Source organism: Passer domesticus, chromosome 6 (genome assembly GCF_036417665.1).
Source record: "Passer domesticus isolate bPasDom1 chromosome 6, bPasDom1.hap1, whole genome shotgun sequence".
Classification (NCBI taxonomy): domain Eukaryota; kingdom Metazoa; phylum Chordata; class Aves; order Passeriformes; family Passeridae; genus Passer; species Passer domesticus.
This window is the reverse complement of record NC_087479.1, coordinates 49,298,150-49,321,481: the sequence shown is the minus strand read 5'-3', so window position 1 is coordinate 49,321,481 and position 23,332 is coordinate 49,298,150. Positions and strand designations below refer to the sequence as shown.

The 23,332-nt window shown below is 41.3% G+C and overlaps 2 protein-coding genes across 4 annotated transcripts in view; both read right to left on the bottom strand.

Annotated features, from left to right (window-relative positions):
• Positions 1-3,012: 3,012 nt before the first annotated feature.
• On the bottom strand, positions 3,013-7,383 carry RPS13 (ribosomal protein S13). The gene is made up of 6 exons (XM_064425371.1): positions 7,283-7,383; positions 7,007-7,055; positions 5,291-5,369; positions 4,205-4,374; positions 3,749-3,849; positions 3,013-3,090 (listed from the first exon to the last, which is right to left on the bottom strand). The coding sequence occupies exons 1-6, from the start codon at positions 7,303-7,305 to the stop codon at positions 3,057-3,059; spliced, it is 456 nt and encodes a 151-aa protein (XP_064281441.1). The 5' UTR covers positions 7,306-7,383; the 3' UTR covers positions 3,013-3,056.
• A 931-nt stretch (positions 7,384-8,314) lies between these two features.
• The window catches only part of PIK3C2A (phosphatidylinositol-4-phosphate 3-kinase catalytic subunit type 2 alpha), a 49,781-nt gene continuing 34,763 nt past the window's right edge, over positions 8,315-23,332 (bottom strand). For all 3 annotated transcript variants that reach the window (XM_064425368.1, XM_064425367.1, XM_064425369.1), the window contains exons 16-33: positions 22,849-23,037; positions 22,290-22,383; positions 21,939-22,033; positions 21,430-21,610; positions 20,783-20,887; positions 19,670-19,762; positions 19,298-19,427; positions 17,716-17,852; positions 16,874-17,043; positions 16,459-16,615; positions 15,928-16,037; positions 14,530-14,737; positions 12,647-12,771; positions 12,126-12,243; positions 11,960-12,041; positions 11,410-11,519; positions 11,051-11,176; positions 8,315-10,486 (exon numbers count right to left, since the gene is read on the bottom strand). In XM_064425368.1, coding sequence (XP_064281438.1) covers positions 10,304-10,486; positions 11,051-11,176; positions 11,410-11,519; positions 11,960-12,041; positions 12,126-12,243; positions 12,647-12,771; positions 14,530-14,737; positions 15,928-16,037; positions 16,459-16,615; positions 16,874-17,043; positions 17,716-17,852; positions 19,298-19,427; positions 19,670-19,762; positions 20,783-20,887; positions 21,430-21,610; positions 21,939-22,033; positions 22,290-22,383; positions 22,849-23,037 — 2,413 coding nt within the window. In that variant the 3' untranslated portion in view covers positions 8,315-10,303. The remainder of the gene's footprint in view (positions 10,487-11,050; positions 11,177-11,409; positions 11,520-11,959; positions 12,042-12,125; positions 12,244-12,646; positions 12,772-14,529; positions 14,738-15,927; positions 16,038-16,458; positions 16,616-16,873; positions 17,044-17,715; positions 17,853-19,297; positions 19,428-19,669; positions 19,763-20,782; positions 20,888-21,429; positions 21,611-21,938; positions 22,034-22,289; positions 22,384-22,848; positions 23,038-23,332) is intronic.

Below are 23,332 nucleotides of genomic sequence, written 5' to 3'. Positions count from 1 at the left end.
GAGAGTCCTCTGGCCATGACTGAATCAAAGCTTTCCCTTAAATCCCTGTCAAGGTTAATCCTTTTCATACTTAACAGTCACCTTTCAAATGCTTTCCTAGAAATAGAGGTAGAAACTGCACATGGCGTGTATTGATTCAACCAAAGACCTTTCTGGACTTACCATTTCAGGCTGGAGTGAAGAAAAACACGAAGGTATGTTCATACATTTGAGCACTGCCCTAGATGACCCAAATCAGGGTGGGCTAAACTCAGGTTACCTAAAGGAAAGGCAGAAAATTGGCTTGACTGATTTGCAAAAAAGGGGGCAGCTCCTCTCTGGAGAAGGAAGGGCCAAGAGACCTGGAAGTGACAGAGGCTGAGAGCTCCTTTCTGATGTGTGCCCCAGCAAAAAGCAGGAAAAAGCTCACACTGGTGTAGGAAAAAAAAAAAAAATCATTGTTCAGATTTGTACCTGCTGAGAGAAAAGTGCTGCTGGAAGAAAAGGTAATGCTGGAAATTTACACATTGCTGCAGGGAATAAGGCAAAAGCAGTATATTCTGAGGGTTAAATCAAGGCAAGGGAAGCCATAAAGACATGTGACAGTGACAGGAGAAAGCAAGAGGGCAGTGGGACCCAAAGCTTGAGAACACCCATAGTGCTAAGGGAGAGGGAAGCCAGACAGCTTGTGCTAGCCCTTAAAAAAAAAAAATCAATTTTGAGCAACTACATGCATGTCTGGGTTTATTACCACATCTCTCCAGACAAGAGAAGTTACTTTTTACAGAGAGTGGAAGACTCCACTATGTCTCCTGGGCAGGTGGATCACCAGTCCTGAGGTGCCCGGGGCAGCCCTGTGCTCAGAACATGGCAGAAAAGCTAGCAGACTACCTGAGAGGGTTTCACAGCCCTGCAGCACAAATGATGAACTCACCTGGTGCTTCCAAGTGACCCTTTCCCTCCTGGAGCACATCCCTCTGCCACATTGGTTTCACAGGTTTCCAGAGGGATTTACCTCTGCCAGAGCTTGGCCCCACTGCTCCCACAGCAGCTGCTGAGCAGACAGCCCTGGGGCTGCCCTGGGGCAAGCCCAACTCCTGCTGCAGCTATGAAAATCCAAAGGGTAAAGGGATGGACAATCCCTGGGCTGAACAGCACCAGCAGGTCAAGGCAGGGGATTCTGCCCCCCTGCTCCGCTCCAGTGAGACCCCACCTGGAGCACTGCATGCAGCCCTGGGGTCCCCAAGGTAAAATTAATGTGGAACTATTGGAGCAGATCCAGGAGGACAAGGAAGCTGGCGAAGAGGACTGGAGCAGCTCCTCTATGAAGACAGGATGGGAGAGTTGGGGTTTTCAGTCTGGAGAAGAAGCTATGTGCAAACCTCACAGCAGCCTTCCAGTACTGAGGGGGCCTCCAGGGAAGCGGGAGAGGGATACTTTGTTAGGAGCTGTAGTGATAGGACAAGGAGTAATGGGTCCAAACACAGAGAGGGAGTTTAGGTTAGGTATTAGGAACTAATTCTCTGCTGTGATAATGGTGAGGCATTGGAACAGGCTCCCCAGGGAAATTTTGGCTGCCCCATCCCTGGAAGTGTTCAAGACCATATTGGATGGGGCTCTGAGATGTCCCTGCCCAAGGCAGGGAGTTAGAACTGGGTAATATTTAATATCCCTTTTAATACAGGCCATTCTGATTTTATGATTAATCCTACTGAGGACAATTTACCTAAACTAGCCCGTATGAAATACAGAATCTTTAGCAACATAAGCAGAACTCTGAACAGAACAATTGCAACACCATTACCATTCCTGAACGAGAGATATGGTGTACGCCTCTTCATCCATCCTCAGGAGAACACCTCCAGCTGCAGTGAGCTCCAGCAGGCTCCCAGAGCCGCAGGAGCAGCTCCGTGCAGGAGCAGCTCCGGAATCCCTCCCGCAGCCGGGCGGAGCTGCGGCACTGCCGGCGGCGGGCGCCCTCTCCCGGCCGCGCTCCGCATGGCACAGCGGCGGCAGCGCGGCGAGGGCAGCGCGTCCCGGGCTGCTCCCACGGGGATGGGATTTCAGCCGGACAGCGGCACTCCGGGTGCCTCTGCAATGCTGCACCTGCCTCAGTCACACGTCTGTATTTAGCTGCAGTTTGCCAAGGGAATCCCGTTTTTCTGTGAAATCCAGGTGCCACTAGTTATGACCTAGGAAGTAGCTACTACACTGTACAAAAATGACATGGCTTGGATCAATTTACTCAACTTCTGAAGATGACATCAACTTCTGATGCACCCACACTGAGTCACAACAACTCGGAGTAACTCCATTTAAATGTTCTCCTAGAAAAGGAGAAATTTTTTTTCTATAGGCTTTCCTATGTTTCTTCAGCAGAAAAATGACTTCAGGTGAAAGCTATTAGAAATCTAGAGGCACAAGAGTGGCAACAATGAGTATGCAATAGCTCCTGCTCTTTGGGTTTAGGGAAAACAACATCTGAGAAGAGCTAAAACTGCAGTCCACACTTACCCACATTTCAAAGATTACTCTTAAAATTACTTACAACGACAGCAAGTTACTGCCAGGAGCTGGCTGAGGTCTGCTTAAGCTCTCTGCACAAGCAACAGCTCCACATGACCTGTGATGAATGAATTAACCTCTCACATTTTGTTTTAACCCCTCGCCTCCTGCATAACCCCTTCTGCAGTTTCTGTATTTCCACATCTGTCTGCTGTCACTGCTTTCTCCCCCAGTTCTCCAGGACACAACAGGCACAGCCCCACATGGATAAAACACGTTTGCAATGGATGAATAGGACACTTCATTAATTTGAGGCTCTCAGGTAATAAAAAACCAAACCAGTTTAAGCACAGACACCAACATCCAGCTGGTGTAGCACTGCAACAAGCAGGACCCAGATCTGATACTGCAGGACAGCAATACAGAAACCACAGGCACTGCTCCACCTGGAAAATATCCTGTTCACATGCAGCTTCCTAAAACAAGCAGAAGCTTCCAACACACCAACCATTTAGAGACAACACAAACTCAGGTAAAGAAAATTTATTCTTTCAGTTAGTCACAGCCAGCTCTTATGCGACCAGGGCAGAAGCTGTCGATGATTCACTAAAAAGAAAGGAGAGAAAAGAGAGAAGTATTAATTGCAGAGGCAGTTTTTCCAACTAGTTATCAAAAACAAAGCTTCAGTTAAGTTTTAACTATCAATTAACTACTACCAGCAGCTAAATCACTATTTAAAAATTTTCATGGCCTAAGATTTCACTCTTCCTTTTACAGAAAAAATCCTAGGGTGACAGCACAAACCCATATATTTAAAAACCAGGCTGGCTGCACTTGAGTCTCCTTGGAGAAACAAACTTAATCCTAACATCTGTGGGAATTCTATGGTGGTTGCCTCTCCTAGAGAAAAGCTACAAGCTACTTTCCTTTTCTCACAGCTACTAAGCTCACTAAGCTTTGAAACTGACATGAACTATACAAATACCTGAGAACCAAGACCACAGTTTAAAGTGTTACAAAAATCACCTGGTAGTGACTTCATTTGTTAGGACCATGATTTTTATCCAAGAGTTACAACAGTCACTTAACCCAGGTGTAAATGTCATGGATTTACAGTTGATTATTTCTGAAAATACTTGTTCTCTGCTGCCTGGTGTGTGATAGACACCTATCACAATGCACTCCTCACCCTCTGAGTAAAACCCCAGCAGTTTACAAGACCTTGCAGTCTCCAGTGCCAAGAGGGATGCAGGAGAACACTTACTACTTCCAGTTGGGTGGCAGCACTCTCTTGGTTTTGTAGTAGCGAGCCAACCTATGGATCCTGCTCTCGATCAGAATCAGGCGGAACTTGGCATCTTTGTCCTGGAAAACAAAGTTACATTACAACCCCAACATTACAACTGCTTGCACTTCTCAATACAGAATTCAATTAGTTTCAGTAAAGCAAATAATTCACAGCTACTGCTAAAAACTTCACATTTCCATTACCACAGCTTCAGTAAGTCAGAGCAGGACCAGAAACAAATGGTTTAAACACTGCTCTTAAAATCCTTTTCAAAGACCATTCTCCTTGATCCAAGTGCCTCCCCAGCCTCAGGAGTTTACTCAAAGGGGGGCTAACATCACACAAGGAGTCTTTGCTTTGTCAAGCTGTACATGAATTACTGTGTAATTTAAAGTCACAGACACTGAGTTATCTAACTGAAGGAGCCCTCACCTTTCTGTTTCTCTCAAGATGCTTTCGAACAGCAACTGCTTTCTTGATCAGGTGATAAAGATCCTCTGGGAGGTCCGGGGCCAGTCCCTTCGATTTCAGGATTCTCAGGATCTTGTTGCCAGTAACAAAGCGAACCTGGGCAACACCGTGGGAATCCCTCAGGATCACACCTGAAACAAACATGTACATCTTACACTGAAAAGAAGAAACATAAACCAACATATCTTGTGGAACTGACCTTACAGTTACAAGCTACCCGAAAAATATCTTCTCCAAGTGAAAAACCCTTCTGGTGGCAACTGAAGAAATGGCAGACAATGAGTGAGCAAAACACAACTTACAGAAGCTGAAACACTTTGTCTGGGAACACTTAAAAGAGAAGTGACTCTCCCATCATGCTTAGGCAGGTAACACATGAGGTGCTCATCTTTGCCAATACTACTGGAAAATTTACAACAGGACTTATTAAAGCAATGCATTCAATCATTTTATGGATCCCTCTAGAAGGAATTAATATTGCTTTCAGGATTACAGTAATTAAAAAAAATTCATTTACACAGCACCTACTTACACTGCATACATAGCTCATGGCCTGTGTCATGGAAACACTTCAGCTCTGGAAGGGCTCAAAGCCCAGAGCCAGTCCATGGGGCAGCTGCAGTGCCTGGCTCACTAAACCCCACAGGGCTCCTGCTATTGGAAAACTTCCTCCAGGAAACTAGGCACACCAAAATCCCTATAATACCTACTAGTGGCCATTCCTAAGGACAGGCTGTAAAATGAAACATTCCTAAGAACAGGCTATAAGATGAAACAGTCTTCCACTTGAAAAAAAAAAACAAAAAACCCACTGCCTCATTAAATATGCTCCCTGCAAGAACCACACACATGTCCCAGTGTAGGACTTGCTGATCCTTGTGGCAGGGTATCATCCCAGGACTGTCAGTGGTATCCACAGGGAACACAGGTACAGCAGAAGTGCTGTGTTCTTTTGGCACCTTATTTAATACTGGTTGAAGGAACAATTACATTATAGTCAGAAAGATGTGGGTTTGTGCCCATTCAGGAGTGGTTTATAATCCTTACCAATCTGGGAGGGAGTCAGGCCTTTTTTAGCCAACTTGTAGATCTGTTCCTTCACATCATCCGAAGTAAGTTTCAGCCACTGAAGAAAATGAGAAAAAAAAGCACCAAACTGATTAACAACTGCTTAATACAGAGGCACAGGCAAGCTACATGAAAACTTTTAATAAATGGTAGAAAGAGATGCTTTGTAATGCTTGAAAGAACAATCAAGAACTGAAATTGCACTTTTAATGATACAGAAATTTTTAGCATATAATAACCCTACAGTGCTAGTGAAATGTCATGAGGGAAGGCAGAGGTACAGATGAGTCTCCATTCAAAAAATTCCATAAAGCCTCCAACCAACTGCTTTATCATCATTTAACTGCCACACCAGGAGCACAAATCCAATGTTACAGACAAAAAAAAAAAAATCACTGTCCTTGGCAAGGAATTCTTCACCTAGGCCCTGTGACAAATACAAAGCTGAGACCCATTTAGCCACCTCTCAGTAAAGTACCTACAGAGAGAAGTGAAAAATCAGACTCAAACTACACTAATTAATTAAAAATTTACACAAACCTACCAAGATATGACTGTGCCTTTTCTATTAATTTTAAGTTAAACATTACAGATAAAGCCACTGCTTCCATGATTATTAATGAGAAAACAACACCAACAAGTTACATTATCCTGACTTGCCATGAGCTACAGAAGCTCCTGATTTTTTTTTTACTTTTTAGTAGTGTCACAGTATGAAACAGAAAAGCACAGCAAAAATAAACATGGAAGTGCTCTAAAGATCAATATTTAAGGCAGAATCTAAATAAAACTAAGCAAAAAAATCCCCACAGGATTTAAAAAAAACCAATATAGCATTTGTTCATCCTAATTGTTATTGAACTGTTTAACCATCAGTAGGACTTCAAGCAGCTCCATATTACCTTACTTTCAACTGTATCTATTTAATTACAGATTTTGTGTTTATGTTCTCGTTTCACTGTTTTTTACTCCATGCTTTTCCACACGCACCACAAATTCTTTCTGGCAACAAAGAGATCCTCCAAGAAGGGATCTTGCAAAGAAGGACAGAGAAAGCCTTTTCAAGTGAAAGTACCCTTGGAAGAACTAAGAGCACACCAGAACTACCTCTTTTTAATCCCCTACCTAAGTAATACTTACTACCAAATTGGTTGTAAGTATTTTTGAAGGCAATCGATTTATTCCACAGCTGCAAACCCAAGTGTGAAAACAATAATTTAATCTCCAGGAATTACCAGCCTACACACTCGAAGTATCTGAAGAAATACTGAAATAGAAACGAAAAGAGAGTTCTTTGCCAAACGAACCATCTGGCCAGGAAAAGACACTTGCTTCCTCAGTATACTAAGGATCATCTCAGAACCCCGGAATTTTTAGGCTTGAGGGACTTCTGGAGATCATCTAATCCAACCCTCCCCACGCAGGGTCTCCTAGAGCAGATTACAGAGGAGCGCACCCAGGGGGGTCTGGAATGCTTCCACAGAGGGAAACACCACAGAGGGAGATCTCTCCGGAGAGCCTGCTCCATCACAAGCCAAGGAAGCATTTACACAGGCCACAGTTTGAAGGTGATGACGCAAAACGCTACAGATCTCGTTCTCTCTTCCTCCACGGGCACTGCGAGCCGCGCTGCGGCTCCCGGAGCGCGCAGGGGGCGGGGAACCCTCTGGAGAAGGTTCTGGGCAAGGTACTCACCGTGGGCACGCTGCGCCTGTAGGGCAAGGCCGACTGGGAGAGGCCCTTTCTGCGGGGAGAAGCACATCAGACACTCAGTGCCCGAGCTCAGCACCGGGCCTTCCCCGCCCGCCGCCATGTCCGCACGGCCGCCCGCCTCCCCGCCATCCCCACACGCGCCGGAGCGCTCCCGCAGCATCCGTCCCGCCCCCGGCCCGGTTCGCGGCGCTGCCGCGGCCCCCCTGAGCAGCCCCGGGCCGCTCCCGGGCGCGGCCCCGGCCCGGCCCCGCGGCTCACCCCGGAGCGTGCATGCGACCCATGATGGCGGCAGCGCGGAGCGGGCAGAAGGAGCGGCCCCGCCCGCGCGCTTCCGCAGGAAGCGCCCGCCCCGCCCCGGCCCCGCCCCCTGCCCGCGGCAGCCAATCAACGGCGCCCGCGCCGCGCCGCGCGCGCCCCCTCAGCCGCCCGCCCCCCCCCAGTGCCCCGTTCCAACAGAGGGGCCAGGCGCTGGGCTTTATTCCAGAATAGTGTTTAATGCACGTACAGGAGGGTTACGGAGTCACAGCGAACGCGCCCGACGCGGGGCCACATTGTACATCTCTATCATCGTTTAATGAAAGTATTTGGTTCTCAGGGATGCACAGACGGAGGGAGGCGCCCTGCTCTCGCTGCCCCTCAGGGAGCGCCCGGCAAGGCGGCCTCGAGGAGCCCCGGCCTTAAGGCGGGTGACGGGGTTCTACACAACCCTACAGTTGTAAAAATAGAGAAAAGAGCGTTTACCAAAGATCGCACATGCGCCCAGAGACAGGCAGCTGTCGTACAAAGGCAGTAATAAAAAGTTCAGTGCAAAGTTGGAGGTTAGTAGAGGAAGAGGTCCTAGCGCAAGCTGCTGCTCTCGGATACCAACACAAGGTCTGGAGGGACAATTACACTTCTGGCTGCAGGTCAAACGATGCATAAAAGATTTTTTTTTTTCCATTAAACAAGATATAAAAAGCTGTTAGAACTACATTTTGAAGCTACTTAGCATACTGGTAAATTCCATCCCAACCAAATATTTCCCTCTTTCCCATCCATCTTGGTTTTTCTATGTAGCACGGTAAAATTCTTATTGCAACAATCAGTTTTTTCGTAATTGAGAATAGTGCAAAGAGGTGCAAACTTGGTGCTGGTCCTCTACACGTGAGGAGAGCCAAGGCCAGATCCCACAGACAACATAAAATCCATGACCATAAAAAGCTCCAGCCAGTGACGATTTTGAAAAGGAAGGAAAAGGCACAAAATGAGTTAAGCTATGAAGAAGATTAAATCAGAAGTCAGGACATGTGCTAACAATAATACAGTACTATACTTTTTTTATTTTTCAGTCCAGACAACTGTTAAAACTGCAAATAATTTTTAAATGCTTTTAGTTTAATTGTATTTTGTGCTGTAAGACACTGTGCTTTAATAGCAAACTGCAAAAAAGGCAGTCCATATTGCTTTCATTTTATTTCACAATGGAACGTTTCACAAAAACAGTAGTCTACTTTCCTGTGTTTAAGTGACTTGTGATTCTAATGATGGAATGGAGTAAGTCTCAAGAGCATCAAGTGAGCAGGAAATATATCTAGTTAGTTATACAGTTTATTATTTACAGGCTATATACTAAATGAAAAAATGCAGAGGATGCCTACTACAACTGGGATTTGTTAGCGCCCATTAGTATTGGCCCAGTTTCTAACATTCAAGGTATCATTAGCTTTTTAATTGCAATAATTCCTATGAAATTGGACCGTGAATTATTTAGGCACCAGGAGATTCAAGTTTACTTCTCCCTTCTGTATTGAAGGGAGATTGGTCAGTAGCAGGGGAAGGAAAATTGGATTACAAAATAGGCTTTTAGTGTTGGGTAGATAGAAGGCTTTCCCCATATTGTGTCCTCATTCATAGTTGCATATTTCACTTTAAAAGTTTGCTTCACGATTTTGTACTAAAGAAGTGTGCAACTTTAGAGCTTTGTTTACACAGAACAATAAACATCCTAAATCCCAAACAAGGTGAACAAAAGCTGACACCTGTAGTGCAGAAAGGCCTAATTAAGTAACCAGTGGTATTAATGAGAGATAGTGACACTTGCACTCCACTGTCACAATATACTCAAATCTAATGTTCCTTGGAATGAAGTATTTTAGTGGGAGTAGTTCTTACTGGGAGTGAGAAACAGTATTGCTGTGAACTGCTAAAGGAAAAAAAAAGCACAGCCAAGTTCCTCTCTCAAAGCTGTTAAAATGAACTAATTTCTGGCTTGTAATTTGGCCAGCAGTGGTGCTTTTCAATTAGAGGCCACCCTTTCCCTGGAAGCACAGATGCAAATGCCACTTTGGATTAGTGTTTGAATCTGTTCCACACTTAATCACTGCAGTACTGAAAAGTTCTAGCAATTACAACAAAACCCCCCACTGAGAAGCTGGGTACATTTCCTACAGTACCACATTCAGCCAGTCTTCATTCAATTTTTGGAGACCATGGGTAGAAGATGGAGTAGAAAAAAAACTTTAAGTTGAACAAATTGTGAAAATCAGTATAAGTGATGCTATTAGTAAATAACACATCCTGGGAAAAGGCTTCCAGTAGGACCTGCAAGGTATCAAATATAAGAGTGTTCCCCCTTTATAAGGAGCTGAAAGTTAATATGTATACATATTTAAACACCAGAAATGAGGTAAAAGAGAAGCATTTGAATTATAAGGCACCATTATTTACAACTTCCACTATTGGCACTCACTCCAATAAGTCTCAGAGAAGCATGAATCTGGAATTAAATGTTTTTAAGGAATTTTTCCAGCCCTTCAACCTTCACTTCTACAGGTGTGTGTGCAGACACCAAAAGTTTACCTGTCGCTGTTTCTGTGATGTCTCATTAGTAGTGGGAATGTAATCCTAAAATATGCAATTTTTTTGATGTTCTCCAGCATCGTGTCATGGATGACACAACAGCGGCAACAAACTGAAAGCAAAAACCCACTGCATCCACAGGCCTAATGATTGAGTTATGGTTCAACCAACCAGCACAGCCAAACTGCTCATCTCACTTTCACTGATGGTTTAAAATCCCCTTCCTTTACCCACAACTCTCAAATGCTTATAGACGATGCTTTATAACATCACGTGGGTATAAATCAGTTTTCATTGCAATCCTCCAAATTAGGCTCCCTGAACATTGGTCCAACGTATCTGTTGAAATGGAGAGTCTCTTGTTTTCAGATGTACAGGTTATCTTCAAGTAGGAAGATGCACAAAGCCCAAGTGAACACAACTGTTGTGCTCTTACTGAGCTCACAGGTAGGGTACAGCAGTCAGCCGATACCAGTTAACAGTCTCCTTGCTCAGGTTGAAGTCCTTCAGTGGGAGTGTAATTCCACCTAGGAAGAAGTTCTCACGTAACGACTCTGCACTCAGCACACTTAATTGAAGCTCCCTCTGTTTCAGAGTCTCCATGCTGTATCCGCTGTACACGAGCTGGGAGGTGAGAAGTCAAGAATTTTCTGGTTAGGCAAAAGAAATTACCCAGACTGCCCTTTCTTCTGCCTGCCCAGCCACTGACAGATGTCTGAACTAAACACTGCGACCATTCAGCACATCCCTGTCTCAGACAATGGGCTGAAGGACATCCCTGTTTTATTTTGTGCTCCAAGTGTTAAGTGTTTCAAACGAGTGAAGTACTATTTACACACCAAGAATTCTGAATTCATTTTTCTCCACATGATGAGTCAGTGAATCCAGGGCAGGGGGAGTTTTAGTTTAAGATTCTTTACCTTCTCCACATCACTCCTCAGAGTCAATCTGGGAAATTTCTGCTTCCCTGCACACTGACCCACTAAGATGCTTTATAAGATCTTATGCTATAAGATGCTTTATATTTAAACAGAGCAAAAAGTTTTTGGAAAGAGTTCTTTTTACATTTATACATATTCACGTATTTTTTTAGACTATTTTTAGTCTAAAGCAGTAATATTTTAATTACTGCTTAGAATAAGAGATTCTAGTAAGCTACAGGAAATTATCACATAAATTTGAACTTGCCATTTCATTAAAAGTTGGGTTTCTGGTCCTCCTGGAGATTTTGGTTTTGCGTTTGGATGTTTTGTGCGTGTCTGGAAGTAAATAGGTTTTCACATAGGGATTTGGATCTGCACCATCTTCTGTAACCTACAGCCAAAGAAACAAGGCAAGTTAGAAAATCAATTAGTGCATAACTGCATATTTGTTTTCAAGTGTGTAGACTTTGCAATCAAGCTAATCAAAAGCAGCAGTTAATTAAGCAGGCAGTTGGAAAATTTAGAGGAAAAGAGAGAGTTTCACCATTCCTGCATCAATCTAAGTCAAGATGGTAATTGAGAAAATGGAAAGTTTTTGGCAGTGAGTGCCCTATCTCCACTTACCAGGTCTTTGATGTGCATCACCATGACAAATAGAGTGCTGTTTCTATAGGATATGGATAGCTTCACTTCTCCTCCCACTTTGCCTGAGGTAGGGCTTGATGGACTTGTATCTGAAATAACAATTATTTCTTCTGTGATACTGGTACATTTTCATCATTACTACACTCACTTACCACACATGGGATAAAATACAAGCCTTGGACCAAGTTCAGTTCCTGATTTTATTTCTAGCTCTCTAACAGGGGAAAAGCTTTAAAGACTTTAAAGGTTTATAGACATTAAAGGTTTTTACATTTTCTTGCAAGAACCAGCTTGGAGGTTTGGAGTGAAAACCTGAATAATTCAGTCAAGCCATAAACAAGCCTAAGTGATCACACACATTATTGCAATTTTTGGTATATATGCCCTTGAAATTGTATGTAGGGACTGTCTTGGAAAGACAGTGATGCAGTTTTCAATAGGAGAAAACTCCAGTTAAGTAAAAAACATTTCAAAGATTCACACTGTAAAGGTGTCATACTATATCATCCAGTTGATAAACATCCCTTACCTGCAGGTCTGGCTATTCCCTCTATTCCTTCCACTTTGTCATCACGAAGTAATGGATGGAAAAAAGTATAAACAAGATCACACTAAATTTGGAAGAAATGTTACATGTTAGTTTAAGTGTTAAAAAGCACCAAAACTTGCATTTGATTTAAATTATGTGTACTCACTTCTGCCACCTCTGGAGAACTGTTCATCAGGCTCTGTATGTAGCTGTTGAGCTCCACTTTCCTTTTGGCTGCTACATCTTTGATATGTGTTCTGCCCAGGACCATCTTATTAGGAAAGCTACACGAGAAGAACAACACAGAGTTTTCAGTTAATTTATCAGAAGTACATACAGTGGGATTCCATTGCCATTTCCATCCTGAAGTGCTGACATCTGGGGTTTTTTTGCCAATCCAGAGTGGAAACACAGCATGCCAATAGGTTATGACACTCCAGAAAGGCAAGGAAATATTTATAGGTAATTACTATATGTGATATGACACACAGACCACAACACTGAGATGGCTCCTCTGGATCTCCTCCTTAAAACTGAGAGACAACTGCTTTCTCCCTTAACTGCCAACTTTGAGGTCTAGTTTGCCCCTCAGCAGTTTTGTCTCCATTTCAAGCTATTTCTTCCTCCACCCAGCTGGGAGCAGTTTTGTTTCTTTTGGTAATAGTGTTGAGTGAGTTAGGAACATACCCTGGTAACTTCCAAAGAGGAAAGAGAATGCCAAGTTTGTTGTGGAGCTCCTGGAACTCATCAAATGTTCGGAAGACAAATGTTGGCTCAACTTGCCCTTCTCTCAAAACTCTCACTACATAGATCTGCCCAAAACACAAAAATAAAAGCAGTTGATATAAAAACATTATAATAATGACTTAACAATATAATTTTCTTCACAATCAAGTTTTTCTCCTGTAGTAATCCTTCTCCTGAATTCATATCCCATTACTATATCCCTTATTCCAACACTGGCATTTCATAGTAGAGTTAGAATTAGAACTAGCCCTTAATGCAAAGTAACATCACGTGGTCTTCCCACAAGGCAGATCTACAGCTGACAGACGAAGGATGATGCTGAAGGTAGGTAAGGCTGAGCTGTGCACACTCTCCCTTTGAAGCCTCATTGGAAGTCCATACCAGGTATACAAAACGTTAACACTGGTGCAGGATTACACTGAGACATGTATCTGTGGCCAGAACTACACAGAACCTTTCAGGTGTATTTTTTTCAATTTAATTCCCTCGTGATTCTAAAGGATTCCACTCTTACAGTGATAATTTGGAGCACTGCATTACACAAAAATAATTTTTCAAAGTGTTGTGAGTACAGTCACAGGATACATTCATATTATTCAAGGGAAATGACGTTAGAGAGCTGCACAGAAAATTCAGTTCAGTGTCCTCATTTTATGGGTAGAGGAGTTAAACTTTTAATATATTATTTAATTTTAAAAATCTAGACAGAATTTAGACCATCCTAACAGTTTCCTGGAAGAGGCGAGGCTGTTTTGGCTTAGACCAGGATACTCAAATATATTTGTTATACAGTGATTCAGTACAAACCTCTTCACTTCCAGCATTAGTCAGATTTGTTCTACCTTCCCTTGCTGGTGTCTTACCAGATTAAGACATTTGCAGCAAACACAGCTGGAAATAGATGTATATTTTCATCTTTCAATATAGCTCATATTTTCAAAAAGTTCAGGACAATGTAACTTGAGCTGATTATTCCAGCCCAGTAAACAGCAGTAGAGAAATAAAACAACTAAAAAATTGGAAGAAGGTTGCACATCTGCATAGGAATACAAACATTAAGTCTCAAAGTGTAACCCAGATCTGTTAAAATCCTGAGGGCAAACTGCCTTGGTTGGTGTATCTAGTAAGACTAAGAGTATAAGTGCATTAATACAGGAAACAATACTTTTACCTAGGAGAAACAAATCAAACTTTAATGGAAGGTCAGACCAAAAGTGGAGTGTCTGATTTTACAACTCCTACTCAGGAAGGAGCCATTTTACAGAAGGCAGCTAAATAAAAGCCCATCAACATGACTCAAATTTCTGTATATTTAAAATAATCTCCACCAACACTACTTCTGCCCTTTCTACTTCCTTCTAGATGCCTTTCAAGAGGTGTTTTCATTTTGAAGGATATTATGGGATGCTAGAAATGCCAGTCTGTACTCCAGCAGTGCTGTAGCTGGTCTACCCTGGCCAGCAGCTCAGCACCCACACAGCTGCTTGCTCACTCCCACCCCCTCACCAGTGGGACAGCAGGGAGAGCCAGAGTGAGAAGATCCGTGGGCTGAGATGAAGACACTTCTGGGGAGGGAAGGTGACGCAAGACAATCGCCACAGCCCGCAGGCAGATCCACACTCAGCCAATTCCCAAACAGCCACCTTGGAACACAACCCTCTCCCATCTCCTGCTTTATTCCTCTACAGCCACCTTTCATTGCTGACATTACACACTGTGGAATATCCCTCTGGCCAATTTTGGTCAGCAGTCCCTGTCCCTGTCTTGTGGGAAGGAAATACACCATCACCCTCCCTGAGTGGAAACAGCTCCCATGCACTTACATAGTGTTTGTCTGGGTTGTATCTCTTCTGATACGTGAACACAGACACTTGTTTGATTCGGCCGTCTTGTTTGAGAGAATAGGTTTTAGCAGAAAATGACAGGATGGGCTCATCATTAGAAGGCAGACCTGAGAAACGCAGCTGGGCCAAGTTGTGAATGAAGAAATTGAACTTTGTGGCAACACTTCCCAGACTGGATTCAATCAGCCTAGAAAAATGAAATGTCAAAACACACAAAAGTGATTCTGTCAATGCATCAGACTCAAGCTGAAGAAAAATAAACCCTATTTCTTACTGACAAAGGAAATGTTTGTGAGAGTGATCACTGGGCTATATAAATAGTATCATACCAACATTTAATAGAAGACTCAGTATCCAAATTTGGAATAGGTTTTTAGTGAAGATGTGAAGGCTTTCCAGACATGCATCCAACTCTGGAGCCCTGGCAAGACATGGACCTGCTGGAGCAGGTCCAGAGGAGGGCCACAGAAATTATCAGCAGGATGAACACCTCTCCTGTGAGAACAGTCTGATAGAATGGGATTGCTCAGACTGGAGAAGGGTCTGGGGAGATTTTATAGTGGCCTTTCATGGGTAGGCCATTCCTACTTAAAGGGAACTTATACAAAAGATGGGGACAAACTTTTTAGCAGCTCCTGCTGTGAGAGGACAAGGGATAAAGTGTACAAGGAAAGATTCAGATTAGATATCAGAAAGCAAATTTTTTTACAGTAAGAGTGGTGCAACACCAGAACAGGTTGCCCAGAGAGGTTGTAGATGTCAGGAAACATCTCTGAAGAAGTTCACCTAGTTGTGAATGCCCCTGCTCATTGCAGGGGGATTGGTCTTAGATGGCCTTTAAAGATCCCTTCCTATGTAAACTTTTCTAGGATTCTAAGTTGCATGCACACCACTGCAGTTTCCCCAACATATCTGAAGTACAGTAACATTTTTCCAACACATATCAACATCTCAGTTACACTGAATGCACTCCTCCCTTAGCCTGGGGCATCATCCCTTCCTCCCCAGCGTGCAAAAGCTGCAAGAGAGAACTTCTTCACCATGCTTTCCATCATATACTTTGCCATTAAATAATTTAGGATGTATTCAAAATGTAAGTGTTAAACAGCCAGACAGAATTATTTATTCTCAGCACTTTAAACCAGTATTTCACACCAGGTCACCCCTAAAATGTGCAAGGTACTTCAGTACAAGCATTACTCTTGCACAGAATTCATCTTACTTATGTAGTTAACTGATCTTTTATGATTGTACAGTGTAACTGTTCAACTTGTACAGACACATTTGTCACCATCCCCAGTAGATTTTTTCCTATCAGAAATCTCCCATTAAGAGGATGATACTGGGAGATATTTCAATATTTCCCTAAGCCAGTACCTTGTAAAGAAAATGGTGGCTTCTGCATCTGTTGTTTGGGGCTGGAGAGCATCCTGGACATACTTCAAGTCCTGAACTCCACTTAGTTCTGGTAAACCAGAAGAAAGCATCTACAAGAAATTGAAATTTATTTTTAATGCAATAAACCCAATATGATTTTATACTGAAATGATTAAGACTTAGACCCTCAAATTCATTTGTAGCTGCACTAAATTGCTAAATGCTAACAGCAATAGACAACAATTACTTATAATCAGCAGCTATTCACTATTTCTGCTGAACTAAAAGCAGTTAAAAACTCTTTGCAGTGCGATTTGTGGTAGTATATTAGTTTTAAATTCTCAAGAAAGAGATAGGCAGCACAAACGCTTAAAAGATTTCAAATAAAGCTTTCCCATAAAGTAGATCAGATATTTCTAGCTTTTAAAAAAAGCCTGCATTATGCATTTCTGCACAATAAAAAATGTAGTTTTTAATACAACCCAGCATGAGAGATCTATCAAGTTTCAATTGAATGTGCAGAATGATTACCAGTGAAAGTAGGTTAAGGAAGAGGCTGGCATGTTTCCTTATCAAGTTGTAAGCTTGGCAACAGAGATCCACGAACAGCTGGAAGCGAATTGTGGGTTTTTCCCCACCATTAATGACATAAGCCATATCTGATGTCAGCACAAAAGGAGCTCGATCCCTGTTCAAAAAGCACAGAATTCATGAGTTCACCATAAGGTCTCTTCACTGTCATGTGCTTGTTGCTGCCCTCCATCACCACCCCGAGGTCATGCTATTAAATATTCCATTAATGCCGTTTCACGGGTTTGGGTTGGGTTCCTCTCCCACCTGCCTCAGGTTACGCAGCACATTCACATGGTACTGGACCTACAGCAGATCTCCCAGAGAACACTTGGAAAGAAAACCATTCTCCACATTGCTTAGGTAGAGAAAATACCTTTTAAAGCTACCAAACATTTGTGCATGTCCCAAAAACTTCCCAAAGTCGATGTGGAACATATGCCCGGTGTTCCGGAGCATTATGTTATCATTGTGGCGGTCACAGATTCCCAGGACGTAAGTGGCCACACAGCATCCTGCACAAGAGTAGATGAAGTTCTCTGAAGCCTGGGAGGGAGAGAAAAGAAGTGAAATGAGATCAAATATCAGTGGAAAAACATAATTCATGTATTCAACAGTCAACCTCGATGAGTGCAAAATCCAACCCAGGCAAAAATCCAGACCCTAAATTTGCTTTTCCCCTCCCAAAGAGTGTTCTTTATACAGTTAGCTTTGCCAAAATCTCTTGACATCCCACTTCCAGCAAAAATGGTTATTTTGTTTTTTACATAAATCAAAGAGAAAAGAGGAGTCGAAGACAAATCACAAACAATGTTAGCAAAGAAAAAGGTACAACACTCGTATTTCCAATGTATTGCAATGGCATTATAGCCCAAAGAAACATTTTAAATTTTGAATCTCATGTGTACAAGAGGCCACTGCTCCTAAACTACAATTAACAACAGCCACTATTCCCCTGTCTTAAATTTGAAGTCCTTTTTTTCTATATCCAATAAAAACTCTTGATGAGAATCCTGAGAATGCATCTGGCTCCCCTTTATAGGGGGAGATTTTCATTTGCTCTTTTGCAAATATAGAACAAAATTAAGTTTCTTAAATCCACAAACCAAAAATTTCAGTGGAAGACCTGCAATATGAATTTCATTGTTTCATCTGATTGTACTTAGCCCTTTTAAAAGATCTTCAAAAAAAAAACCAAACCCAGTGCTGAAAAGTTACCTTTTCATACTCCTCCTCTGTAGGATTATACTTCCGCAACCACTCAGCCAGAGGCTTGTCCTTAAAAGAACCTGTCACTCCATATTCCACTTGAATTTTTCTCAGTGTATCTGAAGCAGGAACAAGCTCTACCATGCCTTGATATAGAATAAAATAAAGTATATTTAGCCATCTCCTTAAGTGATGCTGCATTTTTAATATTTGGTAGAAATCTTCCTAACAATGATCAACCTTACAGTCTTAGACAACCTCCTTGAAAACCTGGTCATGTGTAAAAAAAATTCTATTAGTCCCCCAAGCATTTCCACATGTTAAAAAGTAAATGTAGCAATGCAACTTAGCTTACTTTTCTACAACTAGTTACAGTTGCTAGAATACACGCTGAAGTTATTCTTTCAATCATTACTTTCTACCACAAACTTTTACTCTAAATTGGGCAAAATACTGCGATGCTGGTAATTCCCACACACTGACAGTGAATTAATCTAGTAACTTTATCTGCTGTCAAGTGTTGAAACAGACCAGACAGTGGGCTTCATATGTGGCCTTACTTTGGAGAAATAATTTACTAAAAATATTTGTACAACTAAATCATAAAAGGAAAACATTTAGTTGATTAACAGAATTTTACTTCTATTTTGACAAGAGCTACTAAAGGTACATCTGTAATTTACATCCATTTGACTTTTCCCCTTCAATCTTTTGTGTACTTTAAGGACACTAATATTAGCAGCAAGAAAAAAATAAGCACATAAATCAAGTCATCATTCAGAGTAGGAGGAAAAGCCATCTGTTTCACTAAAAAGCAAGTCTTACATAAATAGAAGCTTTTTGCTTCGTTTTGCCAACCTAAATTTCCATCTTTTCTATGTATTAAGGAGTTTTGGTCATGCTGTTCATCCAGCTAAAGAAATATTTAAGTTATTGTTTATCCTCTTAAATATCTTTGGTTTCTATTGGCCAGCTGTAGAGAATTAGCTAAAACTAGCAAAAAGCATGTTCAAGGTGCAGGGCACAGCATTTGCACTCAGAGTTCTGTGACCTACTTTCAAGCCCCAGAGACAGCCTCATATTGCCAAGGAACTTTCACCAGAATATGACACAAATGCTGGGGGACAGTGTGTGTGCATGTCAAGGGCTGATTCAAATTTTTCTTCTTTTTGCACGTTTCAATACCAGAATGATACTCCCTGACTCAACTGCAGCAGATTCCAAATACTTTAGCATTTTGGTTTGCATTGGAATACTTGCACCATAATTAAACTTTCAGAATAAGGATTACTGTAGCAAAATTATTTTCTTGTGTTGCAGTAAGAGCATGAAGAGCAACGTTGATTTTTATCACTGTATTTGTTTGTCCCACTGTTCATTGACAACAGAACACTCAAGAGAAGAAACACATCTGGATGCCACTCAGCCATCAGGAAATTCAGAACAATCTAACTTATTATACTCTTGAGTACTCAAGTTCCTTGCAGTGGAACTGTTCCTTGGCACCTTCTACCCAGAGGCTTTTCACTACCAGTTTGACAAGAAATTGAAGGAAGGGAGCAAAGATTAAAGGAAGCATCTGGTTTAGCACCTCGGTCTTTTCCAGTTGAGAGACACTTGAAAATAACCATCCTTAGATCCAGTCCCTCCTGCAGCCAGATCTTATCCATGATCTTAATCATTTGTAAAGCCAACATATCTTGTCTCAGATCTTCTCCAACCTTAAATGGAAAATAAAAGTTAACCAGTGACACAGTAAACTTTAAAGAGGAACAGACTAAAATTAAACTTTCACATGTGGTAAATTTTTATGTTTTATGGACTGTTCACTTGTTACTTCTAGATAGACAGGAGCAAACTCATGGAATAACTAAGCTTATTGGTCTATGCTAAAATTAATTGATACCAATGAAATAGTGATTATCATTCAACATCTTTTCTCCAACACACATATAAGGCCTACCTTAAACATCACATTAATTTCTTCTCCCAGCGGGTCTGCATTTATCAGTGCAACTTTCAGTGGTACTGCATTGGAGCTGAAGAAAGAACAGGCCTGCAAGTAGATTCAATGTCAATGGTCAGAAAGGACTATTCCTGCTAGCCCAGAAAACAAGACATTCTGACAACAAGCAGGTTTGACACACAATGTGTCTATTCAGACTTCTAACATTTCAATTGTGGTGAATACGTGCTTCCTTTGAATAACGAGCCCTTTGGCTGTTATTTGTTGAATTCTTGTACAAAAGCCAACAGTGCTGCACAGTGATGTTTCAAACATTCTGAAGGGAAGAGTGAATAAAACATGAATAAATATTTTATCAGCAGCTTTTTCTTGAAACCTAGAAGATGTATTAAAAACGTGTATTTGAGTGTTTCACTGTATCTTCTCATTTATCTGCTTTCAAATCCCTGCTCATGATTTAACAGTTACAGTAGAGAAGGAAAGTCAGATGAGCTGTCTCTCAAACACAGGATTAGTTCAAGCGTTAACAAACCTTTAGGTTTTCAGTCATGCATGATGATATAATCAAGACTGTGGTTGAGCAGATATTGTCAAACCTTGCAGTGTTCTGGAAAAATAATTTACCTGCTTCTCCTACAGTATTACCTACTGAATCTTCACAATAAAATTAAGCTACTGCCTCCCTCCCCAGCATATCTGGACACAATCAGTATTGGGTAGTTTCATGTGTTCCACAGTATTTAATCACTGCTTGAACTTTATATTCTTGGTCAATTTCCTCTTTTGATTACTAATGCACTTTGGACATTTTCATGCACTTTCAGGATTGCTGGTCTCATGAGACTGGGCCCGAAGAGGTAATAAGTTATTACAGATATATGTCTATATTTTTTAACACAAGTACCTTTGCTGGTTTTACACTGTATTTGTACACATTTTTTTCTTTGCTCACTGAATTTTGCTGCCTTATTCAATAAGCATTTTTGATTAAACCCCATCTCCACAGTGTAAGGGCTTTCAAGCACTTGAAGTGGTTTTTTTTTCATTTGTAAAAGCTTTACCTAGATGTAATTTTCACAAAATGGTTTTGAAACCCTGAATGTGCAGTACCTTAATATTTAACTCTTTTGCCACAAGACTGGGGTTGAGAGGCAAACGGCATTTGTTCTTCAAGAAAAACAACTGCACACGCTCCATGCCATTTTGCAAGGCAACCTGCAGACAAAAAGAAAATTCAGCTGACATTTTCCTCATTGAATCATCTACAGAAAACTTCTGGACAAAATTACCCTGAAGGCACTATTTGAACTCCTCAATGTCAGAGGAATGCTAGAAACCACAGCTCCTGGTTTAGCTATGACAAATACCTCAGCCTAGCAATGTAACACTCATCACACTTGTTTGTGGGGGTTTTTTTGACTGAACCAGATGACAGCATCCCACTCCATCAAACTCTTAAGTTCTACTATCAGCACAAAAACAGATATCCCATTTTTTTGCATGATGAGATCATTCTTCAGCAGTAATAGGTTTAAATTAATTTCCAGTTGATCACAGACACAAACCATCCTATATCTTCTTGCCCTATCACCTCACCACTATATGTTTCAGGTGACAAACTTGACAAAAGCATCAACTTCATTAAACTTTGCAGAGCAACAGGTTCATAAAACTTCCTATACATTTACATAACATTTTGAATTTAGACTAAAAAGACAATTAAGTGGATTAGTTTTGAATTAAAGACATATACACACCTGCCGAGCAGATCCACTTGTTTGCTTTACTCTTTCTGCTACCATTCCAAAGAGTTGCACTAGTCTGGTCTGCTTCTCCAGCTCTTCCCTCAGCCTTTTTCCACAGATTGAAAGAAAAGCTCCAAGAATTTGCTCATACCTTACACCAAACTTTGTATCATACAGTGTGTCCTTAAGAAGCCTGAAATAAAGGATCTAAGTTAAATTTTCCTATGGAAAATACAGCAAACAATGCAATATTACGACATTAAAAGAGTTTAATGAATCAGTGCTATGTATGTCTGAAGTTACAGATACCCAGGATAGAAAAGACAAGAAGTTTGTGTTTTGCAGAGGCACTATCTTTCATTAAAAACAACAAACCAACAACCGGGATCTACATTCTGTATAATCACCATTCATAACAATCATTATGTTATTGAATGATGATGTTAAGAAGGATTTTCTATCTAGAAATATTAATCTTGTGGCACACACATTACATGAGCAATGAACAAAGAGCCCCTTACCAGTACAGGTAGTGCGCAACCCGAATGCTTCCCAGTGCCCGAGCCAGAAGAAATTTCACAAGAGCACTGTCAAGGTAGGTTTCATACTTCAATGCCTAAATACAATGGAAATTACAGAAATCAGGTCTGCATTTAATTCTTGATGAAGACATATTTTGTGACTAATGCACAGACAGAGTTACCATAAATACTTTGGACAGTCACAAAGACATTATTTATTCAAGTTGTTTCCTCTATTGTGCATTACAGTTAGAGGCACAGAACTGCATTTCTGCTGCTGGTCAGAAGCAATTCCTTTGGGTTTTCAAGAGCTAGAAAAATTTAAACTTCTGTGTAGGCAGAAAGTCTTACCTGCACAAACTGAGGGAGGAAATCTGTTAACTCATCATCACTCAATGTCTCTATCCAGTTCACAGCTGTATTTCGTACTTCCTGATCAGCAAACCTAGAAAGTCACCACAAATCCACATCAAGTTTTCTCTATTCATGTAGGATTTTTATTCTTGCTCTTTTTTTGAGATCAGCTAGACAGAAAAGCAATCCTATAAAGTCTTTAAAAGCTCAATAAGGGACCTACGAGACCCTTCATCACATAAGATGCAACCGCATGTGCATGTTTAGGACAAGCACACTCAAAACCTCTGAAAACTCTGGCTGTATAAAGTCCTGTCTTGTTGCATGTTAAACTTCAGAACCCTCACCACAATTGCTGTGCTTTCATTACATGACTTGGTTAAGCCTACATCAATAAAGTAAGCACGGGGTTCTATCAAATTTTAAAAACATTTAACTTTTTCTACAAGAAATTCAGCAGTATTTTCCCACAGAACACCATTCCAGGATATTCTACCAAAGAAGAGTCATTTAATGCTGAACTAAACACAAGAGAGTTTATTTACAGTTTTCTTACTTTGAATCAAGCAGTTCCAGTGCAGCTAAGGGTGACAGAGGAGGCCACCTCTGAAGTAAGGAATATATTTCTGGAAGACTTGCCCAGTCCCAGTGAGGGGCACTAACCAGTATTTTTGGTAGGCTATTAGGATGGCTATGACAATAATGTCTCTTCTCCCACAAAAATTCTTTATCTTCTTTCGACAGCCTGCAGACAAGAGCATTCAGTTCATAAACCTGATAAACCATCACCTGAATAACTCCAATGCCAATGATTGTTGTATTCACAGGTAATTTAACACACAGAATGGAATGACATTGAAAGGACTCTTTCCTCCACAAAAGTCAAAACAAGAAGCCAAATAAAGCCTCAGACATTAAGGAAACATTTGTTCAAATTTATAATTTCGGCAGGACAAAATTAGGTTTTAGTATAATCTGAAATAAACCAAAACCAGCAATGCTTGTTTGGTGCAGATGAGTAGGAAAGGCAGCCAGAAAAG

Excerpts from the sequence above, each read along its gene's own strand:
- RPS13 (XM_064425371.1), bottom strand. The coding sequence starts at position 7,305 with ATGGGTCGCATGCACGCTCCGGG. Across the intron at positions 4,375-5,290 it reads CCTGACTCCCTCCCAGATTG|GTGTGATCCTGAGGGATTCC; the intron begins GTAAGGATTATA and ends TGTTTGTTTCAG. Across the intron at positions 3,850-4,204 it reads ATCTTGAGAGAAACAGAAAG|GACAAAGATGCCAAGTTCCG; the intron begins GTGAGGGCTCCT and ends TTTGTTTTCCAG.